This window comes from Sciurus vulgaris, assembly GCF_902686455.1.
Source record: "Sciurus vulgaris genome assembly, chromosome: 7".
NCBI classification, from domain to species: Eukaryota; Metazoa; Chordata; class Mammalia; order Rodentia; family Sciuridae; genus Sciurus; species Sciurus vulgaris.
This window is the reverse complement of record NC_136467.1, coordinates 42,202,520-42,221,419: the sequence shown is the minus strand read 5'-3', so window position 1 is coordinate 42,221,419 and position 18,900 is coordinate 42,202,520. Positions and strand designations below refer to the sequence as shown.

The window sequence follows — 18,900 nt, the reverse complement described above, 5'->3', positions numbered from 1 at the left end:
ATTTTACAAATTATTTATATCTAGCTTTTGAAGAATTATATATCAGTGTGCAGTCTACATTGTATTTATAATAAGAGTATATTAAGTGTCTCATTTCATGAAGGGAGAATGAATATTCCATCTGCTTTTAGCAAATTAATGCTGTTATTTATACAGAGAAAGGGGCACAGACATTTTAATAACTTTTGAATTCCGACTTCCTCTGTGTAGCATTCCTCTAATTGTGGATCATTATTCTAATTCTGAGTGAAGGTTGTAGCTTATGGTTATTGCCAGAGGATTTGGGGAAGTTACTCCAAACTTGGAATTTTTCATTGCAAGATGGACCTTGTTCTGTTCAAAGGAAGTTCAGAAGATGAACACAATTGAGAGAAGTCTTAGGCTACATTACTGAATCTGAGATTGAGCACCACCTCACCCTTGACTGGTTAGAAGGTTGGAAAACCACTTAGGAACAACAGCCAGGACTACTTTGGACATTTACTCTGTGGTGCTACTGTTGCCCGATTGCCTTTGGGTGCCTCCTCTCATTAATTCTTCACAATAGTCTTGTAATAAAGGCAGACTAGAGCAAAACCTCAAGCCTCAGAAACATAAAATGATTTGCTAATGTTTGCCTAGAGAGTAAGTATCAGAATCGGGTCCAAAACTTAGGAATGAGACAGGAATATAGTATATTTTAATTACAGTTTTTTTTTCTGTTTTTTAAAGATTATTGAAATGCTACAATTTTGTAGTTCAAAAGTGAATTTACAGATTGATTCCAATTTGTGACATTTGTTTTAATACACTTTAACTGATAACATATGAATGTATAAAGGACCATATTTATATATTTCAAGTTAAAAACTGGTCCTTTCCAATGATATTATGAGGATAGTAATGAACACAACCAAAATGAATTCAAAGATATGAACACCTTCCTGATTTCAAAGCTATAAGGCATAATTACAGCAAGTCCTGTGACTTTGACTCAATAGATTTGTTATTCTTTGCAAAAAGAGTTTCCATTAAGACTTGATATTTTCAAAATCATCCAGTAAGTATACATTTTGATTCCATAACTCAATAAATTTCATATTTTGCCTAACATTTGTACAACAGGGAAAAGAGTGAAATAGTATTGTTCGTTTAGATACTATGAAGGAGGGCTTTGCTTTGTTTCTCTGCTGAATTATCTAACAACATTTCCCATTATTTAAGTCATATCCTTTCCAAAGCAAGTTGAATTGGATAGTAGGAGGGGGAGATTCTTTAAAGAAGACAAAATAAAACAATTCACAATTATAAACAAAAAGTTGCTGCAGTTAATCCAGGTGTCTTTGCAGTAATTCTGGCCAGTAAGTAACCCTAAATCCTAAGCTTTCTCATCAACCATAAATCTACTTCTACAAACCAGGTGACTAATGCCTCAATCGGAAAGATGGCTGAGAATGCAAATAACTCTCCAGTACCATTATTCCTTATGAATTCTACAGAAAAGTCTCTGAATCTTAAATTCATTCAAGAATTAGCAAAATCTTTCCTAGGACTGAAATACTTTGGCTTCTGACATAATCCAGGAAAAACAATCTACACATACCCATATGTGGTATGAGGTATGCAATGCATACATGTTTTTCTTTTTCTATTCTTACATTCTCTGACAACTTCAGTTTCAACTTTACAGTGACAATGGAAATGTATTTAATGAAAGAGTTTGACTTATCAAAACTGACACTGGCTTCTTGTGTTTCCCTGGGTCTTTAGAAGATGGATGGCTTTTATTCATTGCCATCTGGAAGGTCATGGGATCTGTCAAGCTGGATTCCATGCCCAGTAGCTAATCAAAGCCATAGAGCTGGGATCCAACTGTTTGCAATATGGATTTGAGACTTTCGTTCTATGTGCCCCACCACCAGTCCTCAGTTCAGCCTGCCTGATTCTAATCCACTTCACTGCATTATATGGTTGGATGACTCCTGAATTTACAGAGTAGACATGGTTCTCAATAATAGGGCTCTTAGTTTTCATGTACTAATGAGACTTGAATGACTAACATTTCAATTTTTTGTTCTCTTATTGCCTTCTTTCTGTAATATATCAGAGATATTTAATGTTTGCTTTAGCAAAACAAGAAACTAGTCAGTGAAAAAATTTGGACTCAAAGCAGTATCCCCATCTTTTAAACTGAGTTCCATTATGGCTTCTGTTCTTTCTATGGCAGTTTAACTTCAAAAGTTGCATACCTCATCTTTGAACCTAAATGATTGATAGATAAAGAAATATATAAATAAATAAACAAACAATAAACCCCTTATTTCTCTCTTTCCTTTCTGATTTGGGTCTATATCCATTTCCTCAACACATTTTATAATAGATTCCAGATTTTAATCGGCTACCAACAAATGACTACCTGTATTATTCTCCATCTGTTCAAGATTACAACTGCCAAAACACAAATCGCCTTTTTTCTTTAAATAATTTCTTTTCCTGGGACTTGTTATTTATGATAACGACCATCATCGTTTGCAACTAGACTGGAAAGCTCAGTACAATTTTTACTCTCTTGTTTCAGTCCATATATTCTATCAAATATTATTTCTTCAAAGCTATCATATTTGCATTTTCTTCCTCTGTCATTGCCACACTCTTAGTTCAGGTAATTGTCTCCTGTCTTAATAACAACCCCTTGCATATTATTTCTCACTCTTATTTTTAATTAAGGCTTCTAACCCACTTGCAGTATGTTCTCATCCAGTCTAATTCCCAGGCATGATTCAAACCCAAGTCAAGTCATCCATCATCCATGAGGAATTCTTCAACTCCCAGCTCTTACAGAAAACCATTTTGTCCTTAGTCACATAACATTTCAGTCTCCATAATTCATTTCAGTACTACATGATATTCTATTTATGTTGATACTTAAATTTCTTTTATCTTCAATCATAATCTCCTGAAGTATAGAAATATGTCACAGATTCCTCAGTGCCTCTAAATCTGTTAAAATAATTTTAAAACATACTTCCAAAGAAATTACGCTGAATCTTCCTTTTAATTTTGTATTTTACTTGTTCTTACTGGTTGTACATGGCCTAATGCATTCATACATTTTGAAAGAACAAACATGGAGTGTAATCTCTCATTTTTCTGATTATACTATTGCAGGCTCACATTGGGTCTTGCAGTCATAATGTCTGTTTCATTCTACTATCATTCCTTCCCCTATACCCCTTCTGCTGATATTAATAGTAATTATAATTTAAAGCAATACATGCTTATGCATGTTTATGTAAATCTAGATTTTAAATATTTTAAGTTCTCTCTCTACATAGAGTACTTGGAAATATTTCTAGATTTCTGTACACAATTAAATTATATATCCATAATATTATATGTCTATGAAATTTCTAAAGAGATTGCAATGACACAATGATAGTTATTCCTGCTTTCATGAGGTTCTTACTTTTTCGAACACACATACAAGTGCCAAATTCTTGCTTAATCAACACTTTCATCTAATGTCCTAGCAAAGGTAGTTCTAACAAGACTTTGAGACTCTAAGTTACTATCCACTCATCAAAATATTCTTTATTCAAAAAGAATAAATTCAGAGGCTGTCTTGTTTGATGTATTGTGAATGTTGAAATGAAGTCTATAGCTGCAAGCTCAAATTTGAAGCAATTGCCAAATATCTTTTTCAATTTCCTCCCCTTGAACTTCTCTAACATGAGGCTGAAATAAAACCAAATTCCTGCCCTGAGTTATAGTTCCACATCTATAACACAGTCCTTCAAAGTTTCAGTTAAAACAGAAAGGGTTTGAGGTCATTGTATTTTTTTAATGAGAAAAACGTGTATGAAATATATATACATATACATATATATATTTACATCATGAATCTTTTAGCTGGTAGCTATTTGCTTGAGAAATTTACTTCGTTTCATCTTCGTGTACACTTACTCTGTTTCTTCTATCATTCATAATACTTGCTACTTTGCCTATCAGACCTTTCCTAAGGAAGACCCAGTTTAATTGAACCAGTAAACAGCATGAAAACTAAAAACAGGTCTCACAGCTCTTAATCATTCTAGCACATATTGCTCACGAACAACCCTTTGGTCTCATGCAATACATCCAATGCTATATCTTGTGATATCATATGCTAATGAGTCTGCTACAAGGGACTTCTATCCAGAATCAACGGTACTACTGTCAGAAGGCATCTCTCTTATTGCTCAGTATTACATAATCCAGCATGGATGAGAAGATAAAGATCTTCTCCAGTGAAAGTTTTAACCTTTTGTTTTCTAAAAAAGTTTTCTAAAGTTTTCATAGATGACAATGGCAGACCACTTGTCCCCTTCCTTTGTGATTTTTGTCAAATTACTCAGGGTATGAAAATAAATCACTTTAAATACTACAAAGATATTAGTAAGTGATAAACTGATTTTCATAGACGGTTCATCTAAACTAGGGTAATTACTGTGTAACTCATATCTGGAATTCAATTTTTGCAGTTTGGGTATTTATGGGACAATATTAATTAATATATTCTGAATGATTTCTAATATAACAAATTATAAGGTTTAACGGAACACTTGTGAAAATATATATCATTTTATATATAAATCTTTATCTTTTTAATGTAGCTAACTATGACTTTCTTATAGAAATACACTATATGTAAAGGATCAATAACTGAAACTTGGAGCCAGGATATTAATTCTGGTTCTTTAGCAATTGTTCTGAAAATTTGCCATTATACTCTGAGTAATGTTTGCCCTGATTATTAGGTAAACACTTGCTATGTGTATATTCATGCAACCACATAATGCTTTCTGTAATAACCCAGCAGATGGTGCTATTCTGCAATAAACAGCTTTGACTCTTGTCAATAAAGTGCTATGGGCTTAAGAAAAAAAAAAAAAGCAATATTTTTTTTAAAGCGTTTTATAGCTTACCTTGTGCGACAACTTTCATAGTCCCTTGTTTGGTTTCAGAAGTTTTCACTGGTTCTTAGAAAGAGAAATTAATAAATTACCCTGAAGTACTGTTTCAAAAATGTATTAAAAATAATAATAAAGGTGGGAAGTTACAAAAAAAGGAAGGACTGGTTTTAGCACCCATAATTTTTTGCTTAGAAGTAAAGTTATTAGGGAAATTGCAGAGAACGGGGCTTATTGAAACAAACAAACAAACAACAACAAAAAAAAAAAGTGAGTGAAAGAAATTAGAGTATAAAATAAAGAATCCCAAAAGGGTTTTTTACTCATTGTTAACTGACCATAAAACATAGAATTTGAAAATCTCAGGATTTTTCCTAAATTATTTCTATATTAATCAGTACTTTGAAATGGAAGGAACACTTAGCCAGAAAGTGGCTCATTGAAAGTCTCTGATGACTCATACAGGAATAAAGTCTAGACAACCAATTTCAAGCTGAAGCTTTTAACTCAGAGATGCCATTTCCCATATTGCTGTGGTGCTCATCACTATCAGTGTGGGCCCGGGTAACAATGGATGTTGTGAGAGAATGAGCCAGCTTCATTTTGATTCTTTCTTCCTTCTGAGGCTTTAGGTTTTGTTGCTTTTGTTCTTTATCCCCTTTTGTTTAGAATTTTTGTCTTAAAAGAAATAAAATATGAAAAACTAATGTAAATATATTTAAATAGAATAAAAATGAAAAATGATGATTTCAAAAAACAATATTTCACATCTTACTATGTTTCATGATTGTCTTTACTAAGTTTTCAGTAATGGAATTATTCAATAATATGGGAATAAAGATTTGGCCATTTGCTAGATGTTTAATGTGGGAGTTGATATGCACACACATACATTCAATCTTTCACTTGATATCAGCTTGTTTGAATTTGCCAATACTAGAGTTGTAAGATAATAAGATCGCATCAGAATAATTAGGAAAATAATTATAAGCTAAAATTCCATACTTTTTGTCCAAACAAAAGATGTTCAATTATTAATTCATATTTACCTTTTGCTGGAGAGATAATAATTAATTTATACCATAACCATAATTATGAAAATTCTAATACTTCATTTTGTCTTTATAGAAAAGAAATATCCTTTGACTTATATATGATTTTACTTATTTTCATATTTATTACTTCAGGCAAAATATTTTTTTGCCAAAATTAAATTCAATTTACCTAAGATCTGTTTATGATTAATTTTTATTTCTTTTCTGGAGGAAAATTTTGTAACAACTAGCATGTGAGCAATACCTTTGTCCAGCCCAGAAGACATGATCCTAAATAATAGTCAGGACTTGTATTTAGATATTGAATTCTTAATTTATTTCTATATATTACCTACACCTATATGACTAGCATTTCACAGGTACTTATTAAATATCTAAAGACTAAAAAAATGAATGAAAGAAGAAAATAATACATCCAAATGACAACTAAATTGTTCAAATATTTTACTCCTTGGACATCTCAACAGACCCAAATATTATAGTGTAATTTGTGGTTACATTTAGAAATGTTTTCAAAATATTAACTAGTAAATTAATTTTTAAAATTGCAGCTGTTATCTTCTCCTTTTCTTTATGTTCTCTTAAATCACTGATTTTAAACAACCCCACCACATGTAGTACTTGATTGAACTACTCATTGCATCCAATTGTGAATTACGGAGTGCTTTCCTAAGGGTCTTATTACTTCTCCTGCTGATCATTGTGTTTTTTTTGTTAGTTGTGTTGTGTTTTTCTGTTAGTTGTGTTCTCTCTCAGTGGTCAGGTACAGAAACTTCCCTTGACTGTTTAGCATTCCCCATTTGAGTGCTGTGACAGGTTGGTCATCTCTCAACAAGGTCATGTTTTCAATAACCTTAACCTGTCTTCGATTTGACTGCATGCACAGGCAATGAATATGTTTTAGGGCTCAATCCCTATGAAAGCATCTTTCTGCTTTGCCCCAGTTCCCTCCTGAGTTTTCCCTGTCTCCACTCTTGTGGTAAAAAGTAGGCCAGTTTATAAATGTATGTTGATGCATTGAAGATACTGTTCCCAGGTAAAGGTATGTTTTAAAGAGAACATTCTGTGATGCCTTAACTGTAAAGGAATGATTCTAATGAAGGTAAATCTCAGGATTGTGTAAGTAGCATGTTGTTTGTCCCTTATAATTCCATCTATTCCCTCTCTGTTCTGGAACTTTTAAGTCAATTTACATTAATTTACAAACTATTACATGAACTACATCTCAGTAGAAACGAAAAACCAAATATCTTTTCAACAACTCTGCCAGCTTGCATCCACCCAACAACAATATCAGCTTCAAAGCTTATCAGGGACACATGCAGAGATGAGCAGATTGGACATGCACTTGGGCACAGCATTTCGGTTTTTAAAACTGCCTGGCTTTCAGAAGGGATTCAATCTTGGGACCAAAAATGCACAAAATAAGAAGGTCACACCAAAAATGTTATGTGTGAAACACATTAAATCCAGACAGAAAAATTTTAATTATAAATACTTCTCCAACCTCCTTTTGAAATCTGCTAACTACAAAATCAATTGTTTGCTGAGAAAAATTCTAAAACATTCACAAAAATAACAAAAACTGTATAATGAGTTCCATGTACCCAACTTCCATTTAAAATAACAAGTGATACCCAGTTTTATTTCTTTGTGCTACCCCACTACATACATCCAATTTTTTCAATGATGTTGTCATTTTGTATGAATTTTTATTTAAGACAGTTGTATTTTAAATAAAGCACAAGATTACTTTAAATAAAAGTTGATGATCATAAAAGAATATTCAACAAAAGATTATAATAATTCTGATCTGCACAAGTAATAGTTCAGACTAAAATACCAGGCAATATCAACCTACATTAAAATGTCAGCATAATTCATGTTTTAGTAGGAAATAATCAGATAAGTTAGTATTCCTAAGATTCTGGAACATATTTTATTTATATAAACAATTGACATGAATTAGATAAGCCAAATACTTCAATCTATTTGATTCCATAGGCAGAAGAGTGTGATCTACAAAATTAAAAAAAAAAAAAAATATTGTGAGACTACAAACTATCTTGTTAAGGAATCAATTCTTGCATATACTTTTAAAGATTAGCTTAATATCATAAACTTTGCATCTATGCAAAGTTGTTTATATTCTGACAACAATTATTGTAAAGTGTAAATCCAGAGCATCCAAATGTAGGTTTCACATAACTTAAGCAGCACATGAACTGCTGAACTCTGAGCCCTGGTGTTGGTCTTTGGCTAAGGGACAAGTGATAACCATAGGATTATAGAGAATGATACTTACATTTTAAATGTATTTTCAGCATTCACTTACCACCAGAGGGAAAAAAAAATCACTATATTTATTTTGTTTTGTTTTGTTTGTAGTTGGGAAAGATCAATTACTACTTCAAGTGACAAAGAATAATCTCAGAATCGCATATAAATTTGTTCAGTTCATCAAATAATAACTAAATAAATAAGAAAGATTTCATTAGAAAGAGGAAGAAATAGGAGCAGGAGAATGATTCGCACAGGTGATAAAGCAGAAAGTGAGGACTGATAGTCTTCATTCTGATCATTTTTCAATACCCAGCCCACTTGGGCTTAACAGTATGATTTCTATGTCAAGGTAATCACATAATTATTAAATTAGTCAATTAACCCTCCCTACTAGCCTATAAATTCCCTAAGATCATTAGTTGTTAGTATTCAACTTCATAACCCAATCACCTAACAAACTGATGATTCCAGACATGTAAGCTATTGCTTAAAAAATCTAACTGTAAAAGTGAAAGAAAAAAAAAAAAAAAAAACCTAATGATATAAGACATTAAATTTATGAATCTGTTTAATTTTTAAGATGACACAAAACTAATTAAACTCTTTTGCTCTTTGATCACTGATTATGTATTATGCAGAAAGTCTTTTAATTTTAAATTTCAGAACTTGGTTTTCAGTATTCTGTGACCCAGATTGCATTCGAGAAGTTTGTAGAATTTCACTATCTCACTATTTTCACTATCGCCTGAATTAAGCATTTCTTTAGGTCTCAAATTACAAACCAAACTTCTTTTATTAATTTTCAAAAAAGAAACATTTTTTAAAGTTTTATCTTGTCAGTTCCACAATGTGCAAGGCATTTAGAGTTTTGTTAGATTATAAAACTATGTATAAAAAAGTTGAATACTAAACCAGGAGAGAAATTCATATTTATTGGTTTGACAGCTAAAATTTGAACCAGCAATAAAAAACTTTTTCAGTCCCTCCAAATGTATACTTCCTTTTTGAATAAAACACTAGAAATGAATGACAAATTATCCTACATCCAATGAGCTGCTATACCAAGCTCTAAATTACTATTCTCTAGTCTTATAAATACCAGTATTATTTTTGGATGTAGATACTCCAAAATAGAGAAAGGTTAATAGTTAACCTAAAAGGTACTATGTGCTTAAAAGCACTCAGGTTAAGCCTCTTGTACTTATTGCTCCAGGAAAGCATATTTCAGGGGTATTACTTCGTTTCAGTATGATAATTACTCTATTGAGATGAAATTCATCATGAAGCAGCCTTCGGCCATCCTGTCTAACCAAGGGGACTGAAGCCTGAAAGAAGGGCCTTCTTGCTGCCAGATATGCAAATAATAAAAGGTACACAATGCAGAAATATGAATAATTTATCAAAATAATCTGTTATTGCTAGAGGTTAAAACTCTAAATAAGCTGGCAACATCATTTACAATAGGTAGCATAATTTAGCTAGATTTATTTTCCCCTTGAAAATCTTCACTTCATCAAGCAACGTATTTTCTTTTAGAATCTAAAAAGTCATTTATTTAATAGGTTAGCATTTTAGAGTTTAATTCAGAGGAAGAAATAATTATTCAAAGTCGGTTAATATAGTCCCATTATTTTCTTCTTAATCTTTAAGAGTATAATAAAAACATGTGAAGAGAAAAAAAATTGGGCTTTTGATTTTTTTTTCCATTGAAATCATTCTAAGCATTTCTTCATTTGAGAAAAAAGAAAAGATGTTTTAATTAAATGTAAGCCAAAAATCATCCTTGCATTTCTATAGCTCTTCTCAGTGTTATGTGGAGAAAACTAGGCATAGGAGAACAGAAAATGATTGAAAATATCAGTCAGAATAATATGCATTTCCAGCTTATAGCATCCTCTAGCTGTCTGGATAGAATGTAGGAGAATGACATGTTTGTTAAGCAATTAACAACTTAAAATTTAGAGTTGAAGAGGAAGGTATAAATACATTTAAATGATTAAAAGATGTTTGGGGAAGAAAACAGGAAGTTAAGAATGAGAAGTGTAAAATGAATTTTACTCTTCAGTATATTTCATATATTGAGAGGAATGTGGATTTCATTTAGACTAAGAAAAAGTCTAATTTCATACATCTAATAAAAATCACATTGTGCAACACCATAGGAAAATATGAAGTCCTGCTCTTTGAGAGGGGTTACAGAAATATCTGTCCTAGAGTGCATTCAGTGTATCCATAAGGAAAGGGAAAGCTGATCATGCAGGACGCTTTATTCAATAGCAATTTTCTAATATGCCTACACACACTGATGAGAGTATTTGAAGAAGTTACATGTATTATGTTTTGATGGGAAATTTTGTGTTTATTTATTTATATTACTGAAAATTACCTTGATAATTTATTCTCTTTTCCTGGATAGTATTTTAGAAGTTAGTCTTCTGACCGGCAAATTAAATTGATTTTCTTAGGACATATTTACATTTCCTAGAACAACTTGGAATCAAGTAGAAATTTGAATTCTACTTACGATTTTCTGTAGAAATGCAACACTTTATTGAAATAAATGTAATAATGTGGGAAATACTTCATTTGCCATGTGAGCAATTTATTTTCTTGTATTGGACTCTAGGGTTGACTTGAGTTCTTTAAGCAACATAAGTAAATAAATACATAAATAAATAATGTAAGAATATATTCTAGAAAACAGACCATTTTATCATATATAAGTTACAGACACCAGAATTTTTTACTTTTCAGTCATATTTCCAGTTAAAGTTCAGTGATGAAAGTCAAATGAGGTTCTGTTGGCAGATGCCTTAATTCAGAACTTACTCATGTGTAGGGAATGGTTCCCCCATTAAATGATATGGTCAAACAGCAGGATCTCAGTTCAGCTCTGAGAAAAATAGTTCCTATTATTCTATTGTTAGTAAACAGTGTGTGTGAATATCACCATTCTTATACTTAATCAGGTTTTCACTTTTTTATTTTTTTATTTAGCTTTTAATTTTTTACAGGCTGCATTTTGATTCATTGTACACAAATGGAGTACATAATTTTGTTTCTATGGTTGTACACCATGTAGATTCATACCATTTGTGTAATCATACAGGTACATAGGGTAATGATGTCTGTCTCATTCCACCATTTTTCATACCGCCCTCCCTGGTGTTCACTTTTATAGAAAATAAGAAACAGCACTTTTATCTCATTAACCCACTTGGAAATGTTATAAACAATTTTAAGTGTAAATGTTGTTGAATGAAAATATAAAAGAGTAAGGACCAGTGAAAGGAAAACTGAGCAAAGACTGGTTTATTCTTACCTGTATCCTCAGTCTCTAACACCTTTCTTGGCACTGAGTAGACATTTAGTTAATATTCTTGGGTGAATAAATGAATAATGATAAGCAGAGAAGGTGTTTGAAAAAAAAATCAATGCCTGGAAATTCTAAATCAAATAGGTAACAATTATCCACACAAATTACTCAGACTTCCTGAGTCTCCTTTTTTTCTCAACAATTCTGCAGATGTCAAAATCTGAAGATGTTATAATCATGTAAAAATTTCAGGGCTTATGAAATGCAGATTTATTACAGTGATAAATTTAAGTCATTTCCAAAGAAAAGAAAAATTCTCAACAAAGACCTAAATCAAGTAATCTGAGGGAGAACTCAGAGGTGTTTTTTAAAGCACTTTCTATTACACTTAGTCCTGAAGATGAACAAGGTAATGGTTAAATAATATGTAATTTGATTTTAAGTGACAAAATTCTTCTATAAATAATTACTGAGGTCAGTCACTCAGTCTTCTGTGTTCATTGTGCTATGCTTCATGGCAGGATGGATCCATACTGCCTAAAAATGAGAATTAGTTCCACCCATAGTTTTGGTAGGGACACTACATAAAAAAGTGTTAAATAAAATGTGCATTTACCTGAGTTTTAGAGATTGGCAATTTTTAAGGAGGCGGGATATATATACAATTTGATGGAGAGAGAGAGAGAGTATAGAGCCACAAAGGGATAAAGGAATGAAAGCTACAAGGTGAATGAGTGATGGTCTTTTCTCCTTGATCAGGATCAGTCTAACTGAGGCAAAATAGTCTTGTATATTGTTAATAGGAAGTAAAAACTGTAAATTAAATGATGTTATCTTCCTACTGTGAATTCCTATGTAATGGACTGCAACCTAACTTAGTATATCAATTGAATGATATCTAACTTGGGAGTGTATTTTTTACAACAGATAGCTAAATCATATCCAATCACAAACAGCTGAGCCTCAACCAATCTCAGGCAGCCAAATGTTCAGACTATGACCTAATAAGGCAAACCCCTAGCTAAGAACCAGGAACTGTTACTGTGTGTTGCTTCCACATTTACTCAGTGCATATTGCTGAGTGGAACTGTCTGAGGTTCTTCCAATTTTGAGTGCTTGCCTGATTCACTAATCAAGTTTTGCTCAAATAAACTCAAATTTAATTCATTTAACAGTTTTTATTTTCAAAAACACAAACAAAATAAAATTTAAAAAGTAAGTATGGTCAAGATAATTGACTTTGAAATCTCTGCAAATAAGGAAGACATTTTTCTCAGAACACTGACAGTGACTGCAGTTCGAGCCATATTTTGAAGAGACATATATTCTATGATTGTCAGAGGAAAGGATTTAACTTGGTTGCGTGGAAATCAGATAAAATGTCACTGAAATGCTCTACCTATAAAGTCATAATATCTTAGACAAATACTCAAGGAAACCAAAAGAAAACAATGTTAACTATTTAAAAAGAAGAAATACATAGAATTTTGAGATTTATTTAACATCTACAAAGGAAGATAGCTGGTTATTCAAACAGATTTTGGATCTGATAAACAAAATTGGTTTTAACATAATGCAATTAAAGTTTATTGTACCTGTAAAGTTTGAAACAATGGTGATACTTTAAGTGAAATATTGAGCAGACATTTGGGGAAAATATAATCCCTAAAGAAATATGAAGATTTTATAGTTATCCACATGAAAGTGTAAATTAAAATTATGAGAGTGAAAATTTTTTCCAAGCAACAAATAAACTCAGTTTGTACCTCATCAAGAAATATATTGATTAATAATACATAAGAAAAATAATGTCAATTTCAACAAGGTTGGGGAAAGGAAGTTTTTCAAAATGAGGGAATAAACCTAAGAATTAAGTAAAAAGAAAATTTGTTTTCATATTACGTGTTTCCAAGTAACCACTGTGGGCATGGAATAGGAAGGAGACGACAAAGAACCCAGTCATTATGGGTTTAAAACGAGTGATGATAAAAATGGAGGTAAGGAGTGTAGCTTATTTGACAACTATGAGTAAGGACAATAGGAAAAAAAAAAAATAGACTCTAAAGTGTCTTGAAGGTTGCTGGAAGGCCAACAAACTTCTTTTGCTTTGTTTGAAGAGTATAAAGAAGTAACATAATGGAGAGGAAAACATTGAAAATTCTGGGATGTGAGAGGACCATTAAGGTATCAAAGTCCCAAAATGTGTAGGAAGGAAGAAGAAAAGCACAGTGAGAGGTATGTGGCTGGAGAAAAAGGGAACCTCTGCATCTGGAAATAAAATCTGGGAAATGTCAGAAATTCACAGCTGTTTCCTGTAAGAACAGTACTGTGATCAATGACAATACAATACTCAGAGCACAAGAAAAAGTCCAAATTAAAAATAGATTCAGCATAACCAAAAATGCATTTTTTTCAAAATAAAGGAAAAATGTAAAAGAGTCAGAGAAAGGGAGAGGAAACATGGTTGGACAGAAAATAAATTGAAAAAAATGTAGGTTATAAAATGAAAAATAGTGAAATGAAAGATGGTAGCTGAAGGAGGAAATGGGAAAAGATGTTGAATATTCAAATTGTTATTGAAATTTTCCAGATTTTATAATGCATAAAATTGTGTTGTTACACCTTATCTGTGGGTATTTTAGTACATATCAATTATAGTACAAGCTTTTTTTCTCAAATGAAAGAAGACCATTTATCGAATACTTATCAGGCCTCTGGCAAAAACAGAAAAGCAATATTTGATTATTTCTGCCATTTTGATATTGGAATCTCAGTCTTTTTTTGGAATTTTGTCAACTCAAAGCAAAATATTTGAATGAACTAACAACTAATTTTGAAGCTATGTAGTATGATTTATGCCACATATTTGAGGTTCTTCCTCTAACCTAGTATATTAAAGTTTATAAGTGAACTATTTTTGTAAATATTAAAATGTTATTCTCTTGTTTGTTTTATCTGGGAAATATGAGAAAATATACCTTTAATATTTAAGATGAAGTGTCACTGAATGACCGAGTCATTTCAGATAACAATCCATATTTTTTCCTAATTGTAGAGACTGTGCACTCTTTTGTAATATATGGTGAATTTTCCATTAGCCCACATTTGTGTTATGATTCTAGAAGTTTGAATGCCTTACCTGTCAACTCACATTCTGATGATCTAGGTAGATAAATGGGCTCCTCGCTGTTGGCTTCACCCCTTCATTCCTCCCTATCCATCTGTGTTAGAGGGAATTATGGACACCTTTGGGAACAGAAGTCCTCAGTGTCATCCAAACTTAAATTGGTATTCAACTGGCAGCTGAGTGGTTCTTTTTAACATCAAAGTAACTAGCTATGGCTACTGAGAATTAACATTGCTTCTGAAGTCTACATTTTCACAAATGTACCACTTTCCCTGGAGGACCATCCAATGAAGCATAATCAACTACTGTAGCCACCAGTCACTAACTTCAGATATTCAAAATCCATGCTTATATGAACACATGAGGGAGTTAATATTCAATTACTGTAGCAGTGTGCACAAGAGCATTTGGCAACACATGAGTTAACGCTAGTATACTACAACAATTTTCTGTATACATTAAGAAAAGTCAAGGTATCAGTTTTTCTTTTAATAAATGGTTCAACTGAAATCTACTTTCATAGCTATGAGGCTTCAGACTATTCCATTTCGAGCGTCCCACAGAGGGTCTGGATGAAAACTGATCCATTAGAAGGCAGTGGACACTTTATAAGTATGAACTACATATCTGAGTTTGGAAACTAAAGAATTGGGAAAGTCCATTAAAAGTAAAATGTTACAATGGACTTTTCCTTGGAATGTGAAGCATTATTTTAGGACCAACTTTAATATCAATGAGATATCTCTAGGGAAAAAAAAAGACACAATGAGTTTCTGTGCTACATATGTGACCAGAAGTAAAGATAGTAGAGGTGACCATGATACAGCCTCAGACCAAATCTTAGTGATTGTCACCTATCTTTCAACCAGGCTCATATGATGATGTAAAATTTTAGAAGTCAATTTGATTTCAGAAACAAACAGATATTTGTGTATGGCAAACAAAATCCAAAATGTGCCTCAACAAAGAAGAGATGTGCCTTTTACCAGTAGTCCAATGCTAATTGCAAACTTCAAGTATCTAAGAATCTAAAGCAAAACATCAGAGACTGTAAGCACAGAGCACTCATTAGATGACGTACACCGAGTAGGGTGCCCGATATCTTGAAAAGTCATGGAAGCTTAATGATGGCCCTCAGTGTTCTGAGCTGGAATGCTTTATAGCTCATTTGATTTATCCTAAGTACAAACTCATCTCTACATCAATACTTAGAATATATGTCTACTCAAATTTTTAAGAACTACATCGATTTCTCATCTTTCATTTATTGAATTCTCTATAAAACCGGATAAGCAAAAATGTACAGATAAAAATTTAGTTAGGATTTTTTTTAAATCAAGTAAAAAATAATATAGGACCAAATAAATCAAAATCTATAAACATTCTGAATATTAAATTCAACAAAATGGATTTCACAAATATGAAAATCATATCAAATTAAATTATAGAGCCCATCCTCCACTATACTAGAAAACTATGTGTTTTTTTTTTGTAATTTAAAAATTTTTAAACCTTTATTTTCTACTTATTTTTATGTGGTGCTGAGGATGGAACCCAGAGCTCCACATGTACTAGGCAAGCCCTCTACTACTGAGCTACAACCCAGCCCCAAACTCTAAACAATTTTGTCTTTACATTTGTATACATATAGTTTCCAAGTTCCTTTGCATAAATTATGTCACTTGATCTATATCATAACCTTATAAGATAAGTAGCTTGGCCTGGACTAAAGTCGCAGTCTTCTGATTTCTGGTCCAGTATGTTCCCAATATAATAAATCTTAAAAACTGTATTCAAAATTACATTATTCTTTTCCATAAGTTTTAGTATAAATTTAAATATAAGTTAAATAATATAAGAAAATAGTTATATACATTAAATATAAAGCTTAATATAAAGTTTAAACTTCACATTATCTACTCTGTAGATATAGTATAATGAAGAACAGATGTAATTTTTTAAATGCTTACTATGATTCATTTAGATATCCATTCATAAACACAGGCAAATTTTTCATCATGAATAGCCCTGCCTTTAAAATATATCAAGGATAATAATAACAGCTAATTTCTGTGGAATGCATTTGTAGAAAGCCCCATATTTTTTGATGTAAACAAGAAGGAATTACATTATTTCGTCTAAGAAGATAGAGGGATCCAATATAGAACAAAAGTTCCAAGGCTGATTGATGCAAGAGGTGAAACTGTCTTCAGGGACCCAGGTCCTTTCAGCTCTCTGCCCCACATCTCCGGTGGGTCAGCTTTCACCTCATGGTCGTCAGGTAATTGAAGTAATTCCAGACAACACCATTAAACATGGAAAAAGTCCAAGAGAGAAGGAAGACCACTGTTTCTTGGTTCTCCATTTTAGTGGTGAGAAAAACTCTTCTAAAAGCCTGAAAACAGCATGTTAATGAGGGAACCAGCACCACAATCATTTTCCATTTTTGCAAATTAGGAGAATAGGGAAAAGAAGATTTAAATAATTTATGTACAGTTATGTAGTCAGTAAGTAATGAACTGCGTCTAAAATCTGAATTTGGACACTTAAGAAATACCTACAGTATGCTGATTTTAAGTCCTTTGGGTATAAACTGAGGAGTGGGATAATGGCCACTTCAATTTATTATAGCAGCTCAATTCACAGTAACTAAAGTATGGAATCAGCCTAAGTGCCCTTCAACAGATGAATGGATAAAGACAATGTGGTATATTTACACAGTGGAATACTATTCAGCCATGAAGAAAAAAATGAAATTATAGCATTTCTTGATAAGTGAATGGAACCGGAGATTATCATGCTAAGTGAAATAAGACCATCCCAAAGAACCAAAGGCTAAATGTCTATTATGTGGATTCTAAATCAAAATAAGAAGGGAGAGGGGAGGGAAGATTAGAAGTATTTTGGATTAGACAAAGGGGAATAAAGGGAAGGGGGGGATGGGAATAGAAAAGAGAATAGAATTAATTGGATATGTACATATGTGAATACATTAACAATGTAATTCCACATCATGTACCACCACAAGAATGGGAAGTTATATTCCTTATAGGTATAATATGTCAAAGTACATTCTACTGTCGTGTGTAACTAATAAGAACAAATTTTAAAAAGAAAAAAAATAAGAAAAACCTTCATACAGAGTATGAGTCTCTCTTGTATATTGACTAGAAAAAATGGTATCATCAAATTGAAGAAATGGCAACTAACAAAGAAATGCATCAGAAACCAACACGTTATATACACAAATGTTCACAAGTTTCCCCTAAAATTGTGAGTATATAGTTGATTTTAAATATGAAAAGCATTAAGAAGCATGCAACTTAGATGTGAAACAGACCTGAAGGTAGTAGCATACAATTGATGCTAAAAGGATTTAAGCTGTGCCCAATCTCATTCAGGCAAGCATTGGAATTCTTTTCTAAAATTTAAATTACATGATGATATTAAATAACAGTTAATCCCTATATCTCTGATTAAAAGTTAAAATATAAATGTATACATAAGAAAACTCTGCATGCAAACATAAAAAACTGTGTGTATACATTAAAAGGAAAAGAAAAAGACATAATTCCTACATTCAAAAATGTATTAGTTATTATTATCTGAAAACTTTATGCTAAGGATTTTATTATTGGTGGTATTTACTTAACTTGATAAGTTTTCATGTTTATAATTCATCTTTGGTGTTCAAATTTAATACTTAAAAAGTCAATATATAGATAACGTAATTGATAATATCTTGAAAAAGGCAAAGTGGTCCAAACAAAGCCATTGGATACCAACAATGGACAATAATAAATATGCCTCAATTTTGGATCAAGGAAATCAGAAGCTGGTGTAAAAATCTATGATTACTATTTTAAATACTGCATATGACATAGCTATCATATGTGTACTACAACCCTAGATACATACCTTCCTAAAATTTTTTACTTCAAAATGCTAAAAGTTGGATGGTGACATGTTGTCACTAACCTTGTAATAAGTTTTCTCAATGGCCTTGGGGAACAATATGCAAAATTTTGATTAATGAGAAGCTCAAATATACTTATGTAAAAAAACACTTTTTTCAATTCCCTTTTTTTATCTCACAGGAAATTGAATAAGATCCTTCTTTTTTTCAAGAATCAAAATTGAGAATTGTACAGTTAAAAATCTAAAAGGAGTCTTAGAGATGGATAAAATTTT

The 18,900-nt window shown here is 31.8% G+C and overlaps 1 protein-coding gene across 1 annotated transcript in view; it reads right to left on the bottom strand.

The window, feature by feature from the left end:
- TRDN (triadin) overlaps window positions 1-18,900 on the bottom strand; it is a 441,243-nt gene that overhangs the window by 219,706 nt on the left and 202,637 nt on the right. The window contains 1 exon segment of the mRNA XM_079147356.1: window positions 4,944-4,997. Within this exon segment, the coding sequence (XP_079003482.1) occupies window positions 4,944-4,997 (54 nt within the window).